Consider the following 12173-nt stretch of genomic DNA (forward strand, 5'->3'; position numbering starts at 1 on the left):
GCTGTTGTGACATAGATCATGTTTCAGCTAGGAAGGCGGCTGCCATATCCAGTCAACCACTCTGAAAATTCAGATATCTGTTCAAAGAAGGTTGACCTACAATCGACACCAATGACTTACATTGCCCGAAGATGGTCTTGTGGGGGGGAAAAGGTGTGGATAGTCACCAGCAAGCTCTTCAAGAAATTCAACATCTGATGGTGAGACACGGCCCAAAATGGTCAAGGAACCAGAAATATTAGTAGGTAATTCTTTCAAAGGCCAGCTTTCATCCCTTTGATGGTGGAATAGTGTTTTCATTGATCAGCATCCAGATGTGGCAGTTGAACATACCAATAACCCCACAAAACTTGTTCATATTCCATATCTTCAACAGACTGCAAAGCAAAATATTGGAAGTTTTCAAAACTTTAATCATGCCAGAATTTTTTTTTGAGGGGATAATCATGCCAGAACTGCATGTTAAAACTATTTACTAAGCTATTTCAAGGTGAAAATTTTGACCTTTTTTCATCCATGACAGGATCCTCATATAAACAGTCACAAGTAGGCCGGCCTGCACATCTGGCTCTTAAAACTGAAGCATCAGTGAACACAACCTTCTTAAGGACTTCAAATTCATGTAGCCCTGGCTTGCCACCATGCCAAGAAGAATAAGCAAGATACACAATAGAGCTTCAGATAAAATCTTAGCTGAGTGTCCTTTTGTCCCTCAAGTTACCTTATGAGGACACCACACCCCAAATGCTCATGCTACCATGGAAGATAGCCGTGGGATAATCACTCTTAGGCACAAAAAGACCAACTGTCACTTACTGATATAGTTGGTTGAAAAGAAAAATAAGCTGCCCCACAGAAATGAATCTCACATGAAACATATCCCAGTCAGGTATCATAATCTTCCTGAAAAGCAGGCCATTGAATAAGAATGAGGCGATATGTAAAGTCTGCATTCCTATTGCTGCTGGCATGTGATCTTGAACATAATTGTAGCAATATTAATCACAACCCAAGTTACCCAATAGTATCATCACAATCGTCCTCACTAAAGAGATGAAATCAAACAAAAAATTTTAGAAGGTGAAAAACAGACAGCCATCATAGAATGTGGACAGTTGATATGATACACAAGACAGAACCTGTAACATCACAGAAACATCAGATGCCATACCATCAGAAAAGTCAGATTAGTTCCGGGTTGATATGAAGTGTTCAGTGCTCATCAGTCTCAAAGACCTAACCGTGTGCTCATCAGAAGCACGGATTCTGCTTAACCTATCTTGTATGGCCAGGAATGATGGGATTTCAAAAGCACCAGAAACTCTCTCATGGTACAGCGGGTCTTCTGCAAAATTAATCAGAGTTTCCCCAGCATATTCCCTCAGTTCCTCTGAATCACATCTCAACAGATCAATCAGGACTGGTACAGCACCAGCTTCCACCATAGCTTCCCTGTTCACTCCTCCATAACTTAATTGTGCGATGGTTCCTTCAGCTTTCTCCCTAAGGTCACCATTCACATTTTGCAAAAGTTCAATTAGAAGTGGAATAGCACCTGATTGTCGCACAACTGAAATGGAATGTTTGTACCCTGAAAGATCCCACAAGACATCTACAGCTGCAGATTTTACTTGTTCTTCATTGCCCCGAAGAATCCTCACCAGCTCTTTCAAAATCAACACAGCATTTTCCTCTGCCACAGCCGGTACACAAAAGACATCCTCTGCAATTTCTTTCCCAAGGGGTTCAGGTCCTTTGAGCAGCTCCACATACAAAGGTATAGCACCAGCTTGAACTACCGGCCTAAGATAGTGTCACGCCCCGAACCCAACACCCGGATCGGATACGTGATGGTCGCACACTCCTTAAAGCAAGCCCTAAAAAATATGCAAGGCCAAATTAAATCATTACAACCTTAACATCCATAATAATTAATTTCAATAATAATTCATAAAATCTTGTATAGGTATAAATTAAATTTTTCAATCCTTTGATCAGGTACTATGACACTATCTATCCATCTGCTCATCTGTAAATTCAAGCCATAGTCAATCATAAACATCCTGTATCTCTGAAAAGAAAAGAAAGATGAAGGGGTGTGAGCTTTACAGCCCAATAAGAATTCCCATATCACACTGATATAATAATATAATATGAAAATAAGAATAAGCAATAAAACACAAAATCTCATGTTCAATATTCAGAATACTGCAAACATCCATAAATTTACTGTCTTGTTAAAATAGATGCATCATCATATGTTAATAGGTGAAACACTTTTATTCAACAATTATTTCATGTCTTACCTTTCATTTCTCTTTTCATAATCACATGATTTTTAACATTTTCTTTCTGGCTCTGGACTATCCAAAACTATACCTCAGTCATTATCCGGATCGAATCCATTTAAAAAGTCTTTCAAGACTGTCCCAGAATGAGCTCCTGGCCGGCTGTCCTACGTACGAAAGCCCGTGAGAGGCTGTCCCAGGCATAAGCTCCTGGCTGGCTGTTCCACATGACAAGACTAGTCTATACCATATATCTCTTTCTTTTCATTTAATCATTATGTGTTGATTTCATCAAATCAATTCTGACTTGCATTATGATCAATTCAGATATGTCATATCCATATAATCATGCCATCAATCTTTGATACATATATATTGACATAACATACTCATGCTCAAAATCAAATAACAGTATCTCAGATATAATAAATTCATCGATCTCAAATCCGACGATGCAAAACTAACGATGCAAAACCAACAGTAAAATAGCATATATATAATAGTGATCATATACAGGGATTCTTACCTTTACCGGTGACTGATCCAAGCACAAAAATCAATATTCTTCTTTGATTTATGAATTTCTTTAACAAAATATTCCACTCGATATCATTTACAGACAATCATCTCTTCGTAACCCTGATCAAATATAAAGATCATATATGGAGAAAATTATCGATAATCGATTCTAATAACACAGATCGAGGACCTCTCTTAGGATTAACCAAAATTAGGACTTGTCTATGTATCAGGATCCTCCACTGATCCATAAGACTTCTAGAGAGAGAAAATCCATGAAGAGAGAGAAAATTTTAGAGAGAGAAAGTAGAGAGAGAAAGTGGAGAGAGAATCTTCGTATCCTTCCGATGAGGCAATCATGGTCAAGATCATCAGAGATCCTATCAGGGTGAATCAAGTGTTACAAATTTCGAATAGGATCGGACTGGGATCATATCTACTGCACGAATTTCGGAGCAATCTCAGATTATCTTATTTTCATTTCAAATTTATCCTAGGATCTGTGATGTAATCAGAGAGAGAGTAGAGAAAGATTCTAGAGAGATAAAATTCCATAAAAAGAGAGAAAGATCTAGAGAGAGAAAATTGAGAGAGAATCTAGAGAGAGAAATGGGAGAGAGAAGGTAGAGAGAGGAGAGAGAGAAAAGAGAGAGAAAGGAGAGAGAGGAAAATTCTCTCCCTTCTTCTTCTTCTTTTTTATTTTATTTTATTTTTATTTTTCTCTTTCTCTTTTTCTTTTTTTTTTTTTTCTTTTCTTTTTCTTTTTCCTTTTTCTTTTCTTTTTCCTTTTTCTTTTCTTTTCTTCTTCTTCTTCCTTCTTCTTTTCTTTTCTTCCCGTGGCTTGTTTTTGACCGAAATAGGGGATCTTTGATCCCCTCCTTGGTTGGCCGGCCGGCGGCGCAACCGGCGTGGGGATGGTCGGCGGCCAAAGGAGAGATGATCCGGCGGCAAGAGGCGGCCAAACCGGTGGTCGGTGGTGACCACCGGCGACGGAAAACGGCAAAAAGAAGGATTTCTTCCACAACAAAATCCGACAACTTCGGTCGCCGGTGAGCGTGCACATCGGCACGGGAAGGAAGGGGAGGAAGAGAGGAAAGGGAGAAGGCTTACCTCTGTCACCGGCGAAGCTTTTCCGGTGAGAAATTGGATGGCACAGGGATGGTCTTCCGCAAGAATTTTCCGGCGATTGCCGCCGATCAGACTTAGAATCCTCGGTGGAAGGAAGAGAGGAGGGATCTCCTCTTTAAATAGAGTCGGAGAGAGCTCGTCTCCGACTCCGATTGGGAGCCGGCGAGAGGAGGAAGAAGACTCCCTTCGGGAGTCTTCTCCCCTGTTTTCTTTTTTTTTTTTTTGTGTGTGGGCTGTGGCTGATTCTGAGCCCAATTTGGGCCGGGGTGTTACAGATAGTCAAAGTGAGATGAGATAATACCGAGAGCATTACCAACAATTAGTTTGCTCGATGCATCGCCATCACGTAGTAATTGAATGAGTGCTGGAATAGCCCCCAAGTCTACAAGCATATGCCGAACTCTTCTAGCAACCCCAAGCAACCCAATGCCCGGAGCAGCTCGGGTTCTTGAGGACAATTACCAGATGATACAGCTTCAAGGAGGAAGGGAAGTCCACCAAGGTTTATAATAACCCTCCTCACCTCTCTCAACATTGCCAATGCACTGAGAATCTCCAACAAGTACCGCTTCATATCATCAGTGCAGTTATCAAGCAAGTCCAAAATGATTTCTATCCCTCCATTTCTTGCCAGAATTTCCCGATTGGGGCTATCAAAAACAACAATGGCGCTAAGGCATTTAAGCAATGTCCTCCGAATGCAATCATTTGACTCAGATAGCAATCTTAGAATTAGCGGGATTGCCCCAAATTGGCCAATCCTAGGGCACAAGTTACCGTCAGCCCTGCAAGCAAGGCAGCACAACGCATAAGCAGCAGCAGCTTGAATCATAAAGTGCGAGCCACCAAGGAGGTTGACAAGAATCGGAACAAGGCCTGCCAAGACAGGCTCTGGTGCATCTTTTGAGAGACGGGCGAGCTCAAGAGTGGCTTTCACCTGGAAAGTGTCGTCCTCGCAGGCAAAGTTATTAAACCCGGCCCGGACTTTAACTCGGATAAGGCACCGGGTTAATGGGTCAGCGGTCCAACCGTCGGGTCAACGGTTGAACCGCGGGTCAATGCACAAATCATAAAATCTAAAATTTAATAACTTGTTTATATCCAGAAATACAATAATAGTCCTGATAATATATATTCCAATGCTACAAGTATCAAAATACAAATGAAACAAAACTGTAATCCTATAAATACAAATAATTAGACTAAAATATTGATGAATATAAAGATTTAATGGCATAAAGTTATAAATGCATAATAACTAGTAGTTTAAACTTTAAAACATAACCATCCACATCTGCTAGCAAAATGAAAAGTTTTAACAAACAAGTACATAATAATGTATGACATTTCACTTCAATATCTTTTAAAAAAAAAAGTTAAAAGTGATAAACAAGTACACAACATAAAAATTCAAGCTAATGGACTAAAATTTATGTCAATATTTGCAAAAACATCTTCTTGAGTTGCAATGTTCTCATCTCCTCCATCTTCTCTCCTATTCGCATCATTTCCATCATTTTCACCATCATCACCATCCAAATCTTCCAAGTTCAATATATCTACAAAACCATAATTTTAACAAAAAGTTAAAAAGAAAAATCATATGTAATAAAATTATAATAATATTTTATTCATAAACTATATAATAAAATAATTCGCTCACCATTATTATTATTTTCTTGAATAGAACATGATGCCAATTCACGGTGAAAAGTTTCTAATTCCTCACTAGTTAACTCTGATGGCTCATCGACTAATATCCACGCATCATTATCACCAAACAATTCAAAGTCAATAGGATCATAGTTGCGACCCTTGAAATAAAACATGTATTTAATATTTGTTAGTTTGAAAATTAAATAATAAAAAATAAATACAAGCAATTGGATATCATTCACAATAAAATTACCTTTGTTGTAGTCTCAAATTATAGTGCACAAATACTAGATCATTAAGCCTTTGATGCTCTAACCTATTTCTCTTTTTAGAATGAATATGTTCGAAGATGCTCCAATTTCTCTCGCACCCGGATGCACTACAAGTTTGGCTTAAAACACGAATAGCTAACTTTTGCAAATTAGGTGCACAACTTCCATAGGTGACCCACCATTCATCTAGATACAAAATATTGTATTTGTTAAAATAGAATGTAATTGAAAAAACTTTATATCAATAAAACTAATGAAAGCATAAGAACATAACTAAGGAACAAGCTTACCTGGAGCCAAGCGACTTCGATCATTTATAGCCGATGAGCGTCCAAAGTCATTTTCTGCATTTCTAAATAATCTCATCTCATTAGTTAAGTTCCCCTGCAAGGTTGGATTACCAAATGAATATCTCTCTATGATATCTAAGAGTCCAGAAACACTACGAGGATGTTTATCCATAAGTTTTGAGTCATATTGAAAACATGGATTCAACCAAAACCCAGCTGTATGAAGATTTTGGTGTAATTGCAAATCCCACCAAGAATCAACTATTCTCAAATAAGGTTCAACTACAATCTTTCTCCTTCTAAATCTCTTGATCATTTCATCTCTAGCTTGATGTATAGCATGATACAAGTAACCCATTGAAGGTCTATCATCACTGTCAACAATCCTCAAAACTTGAATTAAAGGCTCTGTTAGTTTAACAATGGTTGCACATTCATTCCAAAAAAGAGAATTAAGCACGTCATCGGTGAGCTTTTTTCCTTTACTATCTTTAGCATAAGCTGAAGTTGTCCACTCTCTAGAAGTCACCATTGCTCTTAATGCATCTTTGTGGCCCAATATGCTTTGTAAAGCAATAAAATTGGTAGCAAAACGTGTAGGTGCCGGACGAATTATCTCCTTTCCACCAGTAAATTTTCTCATCAAATATAAAGGATAACAATGATTATAAATATATTTTATGATACCTGCAGCATGGGCTACGGTGTTCTTCACTGAAACTAACTTGCCAATATCTTGCATGATGAGATTAAGACAATGAGCAGCACAAGGTGACCAAAAAAGTGTAGGAAAGTCTTGCTCCAACTTTTTACCTGCAGCAACATAGTTTGCAGCATTATCAGTCACTACATGAACCACATTTTCAAAACCAACGGACATGACAATTTCTTTGAACAACTTATACAACATATCAGCTGTCTTTGAGGTATCTGAAGCATCCACGCTTTTCAAAAATATGGTCCCTCTAGGACAATAAACTAAAAAATTAATCAAAGTTCTCCTACACTGATCTGTCCATCCATCAGCCATGATTGTGCATCCTGTTTTCTTCCATGTGGCACGAAAGCTTTCAACATACTTTTTCACCTCATCAACATTCTTGGTTAACAAATAACCACGAACAGAATGAAAATTTGGAGCTTTGTAACCCGGCCCCATACTAGCTATTGCATCTATCATGCACTGATAATACTTAGAGTTGACAGCATTAAATGGCACACATGCATCTATCATTCATTTTGCCACTGCAAGATCACACCTTTCAACTGCTTCTTTGTTTTGCAACAAGCTTTTTATAGTTGGTTGAGCACCAGGAGTTGTTCTGGGCATGAAATAATTTTCAATTGTTCCTAGTTGTTTTCCTTTTCCACCTTCTATATTTTTACCTCTTGTATTACCCGTAGACTTGTTTGATGAGGGAGGAATTTCTTGTATGTCATCATCTTCACCTAATTGCCTATAATATACTTGTTCCTCATGTTCCTTATGCCTTGCACTAAAGGGATTGTAATCTTCACCCATTTCCTTTGTTCTTTTCTTCTTCTCACTAATAGCTTGAATATTTTGTATCATTTGATGGCGAATATCCGCGGTACCTTGCGACATGGTTCTACTTCTCCTTTTACTCCTGCAAGATGTTGTTTGAAGCGATTGATCCCACCACCAGCAAATGACTTTCCACAATACAAGCATGCCAACTTCATCCTTTTGGTATTACCACTAAGTTCAGGAGCTTCTCTACAATGATTTCATGCAGGATCACTTTTACCTCTAACCCCAGTTATTTGAGTGGATGAAGTATTACTTGAATCATCCATGGATGGCATACTTCCCTCAATAGAGGCCATTTTGATAATCTACAAAGAAAATTAAATTAAGCTATAATTTATAAGTAGAAGATAAAATAAATAAATAACAAGATGAAGTCATCAACATCTTCTTTCATTTCTATCCAAATTTTTTTTTTCATGATCTATAGAGTCAAACTCATGGTGATCACAGATTACAGAAATTAAAAAAATAATATTTAATATTTATCGGGTCAATCAGCATAGCATCATTAAAAAAAAAATTTTTTTCATGTTCACGGAATCATGGGTGTTTACTGTTTACTGTACTGTGATGTTTACAGTAATACTGTATTACTGTGACACTGCAGTAAAACTGTTTACAGTAATACTGTATTACCGCACTCCACAGACAGTCACAGGCTCACAGCCACAGGTCACAGCATTTAAAAAAAAAAAAAAAAAATCGCCGTGTCTGCGGCTGTATACGGAGGAGGAGGCGGCGGAAGGGGGAGGAAGGCGGACGACCGACGGCCATATGGAGGAGGAGGAGGAGGAGGGGGGGAGCGTACGGAGGAGGAGGAGGAGGAGGCCGAGGGGGGAGGGGGTTGAGCGTACGGAGGAGGAGAAGGAGGCAGCGGAGGGGGGAGGGAGCCGAGGGAGGAGGAGGCAGAGGGGGGAGGGAGTCGAGCATACGGAGGAGGAGGAGATGGCGGAGGGGGGAAGGAGCCGACGGAGGAGGAGGCAGAGGGGGAGGGGATCGAGCGGAGGAAGAGGAGGCGGACGGCGGAGGAGGAGGAGGCGGAGGGCGAAGGTGGCCGAGCGGAGAAGAAAGAGGCAGAGGAGGGCGAGCAGAGGAGGGAGCGGACGAAGCAGAGCTGCCGGACTCCGGAGATTTGGAAAAAAAAAAAAAAAGTTAGACTTAGATTACTCACCGGCTGATCGGAGACGGAGAAGACTCGGTTCTCCTCTCCTCCGCTGCCGGCTGCCGCTGCTGATTTCGTCGCCGACGACGCCGAGGGAAGATGGCGGACTGGCTGAGCCTCTGAGGTTGGGGCCCTTGGGCTGCTGCGGTTGGGGTTTGAGGCTTTGAGCTCGGGAACAAACAGACGAAGGGACGAGGACGATGGGAGGAAGGAAGCCAGGAATGGAAGTCGAAGTGTCGAACTGTCGATCTCATCGTCTCGAATCAAAATTTTATTTTTAATTCCATGGCTCAACCGGGTTAGACCGGGTCGGATGGTTCACGGTTCAACCGGCCGGTTCATACGGTTTTAACCGAATTTTAAACATAAACGGTTTAATTAGATAACCGGCCCGGTCTTCTGATCGGGTCACCGGGTTTGCGGTCCGACCGACCGGCCGGGTCGGGTTTAATAACAGTGCTCGCAGGCAATTATACTCTCATAAACATGGGCTGCTTGATCCCAGTCAATACCTGCATCAGTTAGGATCATCTGCTTCCAATCCATCCGAAGGAATACTTTTAAGTTCAATCCCCAAGATGACAGCTTTATGTACAAAAATGCAATCTTTTCAGCTGATATAGGGTCTTCCAAAAACCATCATCCATATGATACCAAGCCCACTGAAGAATTCAAACAGAGATGAAATCCCAGTCAATACCTGCATCAGTTTTAATCAACTCCAATAATCCAATGAGAGCATCACATCTCGGACTTCAAAACAACAAGCATGTTATTTTTGTTGTTCTCATGTTAACATGATCACATGATCATGCGGCTGTAAATCTTGAAACATCTTCGTAATTGTCACGCTCTGAATCCAACACCCGGATCAGATACGTGATGGCCGCACACTCCTTAGAGCAAACCCTAAAAAATATGCAAGGCCAAAATAAATCATTACAACCTTAACATCCATAACAATTAATTTCAATAATAATTCATAAAATATTGCATAATTACAATTTAAATTTCTTCAATTCTCTGATCAGATACTATGACACTCTATTTATCCTTCGGCTCACCCGTAAATCCAAGCTATAGCCAATCATAAGCATCCTGTAACTCTGAGAAGAAAAAGAAAGATGAAGGGGTGTGAGCTTTACAGCCCAGTAAGAATTTTCATATCACACTGATATAGTAATATAGTCTGAAAATAAGGATAAGCAGCAAAATATAAAATCTCATGTTCAATGTCCAGAATAATGCAAATATTCATAAATTTTCTGTCTTATCAAAATGATGCATCATCATATGTTAACAGGTGAAACACTTTTGTTCAACAATTGTTTCATGCCTTATCTTTCATTTCTCTTTTCATAATCACATGATTTTTAACATTTTCTTTTTGGCTCTGGACTATCCAAGTCTATACCTCAGTCATCATCTGGATCGAATCCACTTAAAAAGCCTTTCAAGACTGTCCCAGGATGAGCTCCTGGCCGCTGTCCCATGTATGAAAGCCCGTGAGAGGCTGTCCCAGGCATAAGCTCCTAACGGGCTGTCCCAGGCATGAGCTCCTGGCCGGCTGATCCACCTGTAAGCCAATGGGGGTGTCCCAGGCATAAGCTCCTGGCGGGCTATTCCATATGACAAGGCTAGTCCATACCATATATCTCTTTCTTTTCATTTAATCATTTTGTGTTGATTTCATTAAATCAATTCCGATTTGCACTATGATCAATTCAGATATATCATATCCATATAATCATGCCATCAATCTCTGATACATATATATTGACATAACATACTAATGCTCAAAATCAAATAACAGTATCTCATATATAATAAATTCATCGATCTCAAATCCGACGATGCAAAACCAATAATGCAAGACCAACAGTAAATAGCATATATATAATAGTGATCATGTACAGGGATTCTTACCTTTATCGGTGACTGATCCAAGCACAGAAATCAATGTTCTTCTTTGATATATAAATTTTTCTAACAAAATATTCCACTCGCTATCATATGCAGACAATCATCTCTTCATAATCCTAATCAAATATAAAAATCATATATGGAGAAAATTATCCGATAATCAATCCTAATAACATAAATCTAGGACCTCTCTTAGAATTAATCAAAATTTAGATTTATTTAAGTATCTGATCCTCCACTGATCCATAAGACTTCTAGAGAGAGAAAATCCATGAAGAAAGAGAAAATTTTAGAGAGAGAAACTAGTAGAGAGAGAAATTGATAGAGGGAGAAAATAGAGAAAGAAACTCACTAGGATAATCTGGATTAAACCTTTCTCGATGTCCTCTTGTCCAATGGACTGTTCCCCTATATATATATTAAATCAATATTGTAAAATAAATCAAATTGATTTTCTAAAATCTTCTATTGGAGTTTATCGGAATTCTCACTCTTATCCCCAATATATATATATTTTTTCCTTCCCAAACTTTCCTAAACCATCTAAAAAATAAATTGATTAATTAATTATTTAATTTATTAATTATTTAATTTACTAATTGTTTGATTTTTTTTTCAATTATTTGAGAAGAGAGAAGAAACCACTTCTTCTCTTCTCCTCGTCCAAAATAGGGGACCTGATCCCCCTCATACCCTCTCCCCCCACACGCAACCAAGGTAGGCTGACTCCCGCCTCCCTGGCAGCTCCCGACAGTGGTGAACACACTATCCTGTGACAGCCCCAATGGCAGCTATTGCCGATGGCATGCAGGGGAAACAAAAACAGAACAGGGATGACCTTGTTCTTCTTAAATTCGATGGCTTGCCGTCACTCTCCGGTGAAGAAAAGATAACCAAAAAGAAGAAAGAGGAGGGAAAGAGCTTACCTTGCTCCGACAGCTGAGAAGAATTCCGGCGATCCTTTCTTCCTGTTCAAAGAACTCGCAGAAAAATCTTGAAAAAATCCCTCTAAACTCTTAATAATCTCTCAAAATCCCATGATAAAAACCTAAAGGGAGGGGAAGGGGGTTTTATAGAGGAGTTTTCTTAACCCGTGTCGGACTCTATCACTCCGATTTCATCGGAGTCGGAAGGGAAGAAGACTCTGGTTAGGAGTCTTCCTCCTTCCTTTCGTAGGTCCTTTAGGCTCACCAAAATTTTTGCCAAGCCCAAAAGCCCTATGGGCTGGGCCATTACATTCTCCTCCCCTTAAAATAATTTCGTCCTCGAAATTAACTTTGCTTGATCAATAACTTTAAAAGAATATCGATTATATCATTTTTAAACTTTTAATAGTCTATCTTATATAGTACTTATTTCACAAAATTTTGATATAACAAAATT

The 12173-nt window shown here is 39.3% G+C and overlaps 2 protein-coding genes across 2 annotated transcripts; both read right to left on the reverse strand.

The window, feature by feature from the left end:
- Window positions 1–1157: 1157 nt before the first annotated feature.
- Window positions 1158–5764, reverse strand: LOC140851476 (uncharacterized). The gene is given in 5 exon segments (XM_073243010.1): window positions 1158–1803; window positions 4209–4395; window positions 4398–4872; window positions 5388–5494; window positions 5599–5764. Coding segments are annotated over 5 exon segments (1551 nt in total). The 3' UTR covers window positions 1158–1187.
- A 76-nt stretch (window positions 5765–5840) lies between these two features.
- LOC140851477 (uncharacterized) lies at window positions 5841–6900 on the reverse strand. The gene is made up of 2 exons (XM_073243011.1): window positions 6154–6900; window positions 5841–6049 (listed from the first exon to the last, which is right to left on the reverse strand). Exons 1-2 carry the CDS (start codon window positions 6893–6895, stop codon window positions 5841–5843), a joined length of 951 nt encoding a protein of 316 aa, XP_073099112.1. The 5' UTR covers window positions 6896–6900.
- Window positions 6901–12173: the final 5273 nt, after the last annotated feature.

This window comes from Elaeis guineensis, chromosome 9 (assembly GCF_000442705.2).
Source record: "Elaeis guineensis isolate ETL-2024a chromosome 9, EG11, whole genome shotgun sequence".
Taxonomy (NCBI): domain Eukaryota; kingdom Viridiplantae; phylum Streptophyta; class Magnoliopsida; order Arecales; family Arecaceae; genus Elaeis; species Elaeis guineensis.

Excerpts from the sequence above, each read along its gene's own strand:
- LOC140851477 (XM_073243011.1), bottom strand. The coding sequence starts at position 6,895 with ATGCAAGATATTGGCAAGTTAGTTTCAGTGAAGAACACCGTAGCCCAT. Across the intron at positions 6,050-6,153 it reads TCGAAGTCGCTTGGCTCCAG|ATGAATGGTGGGTCACCTAT; the intron begins GTAAGCTTGTTC and ends TTTTGTATCTAG.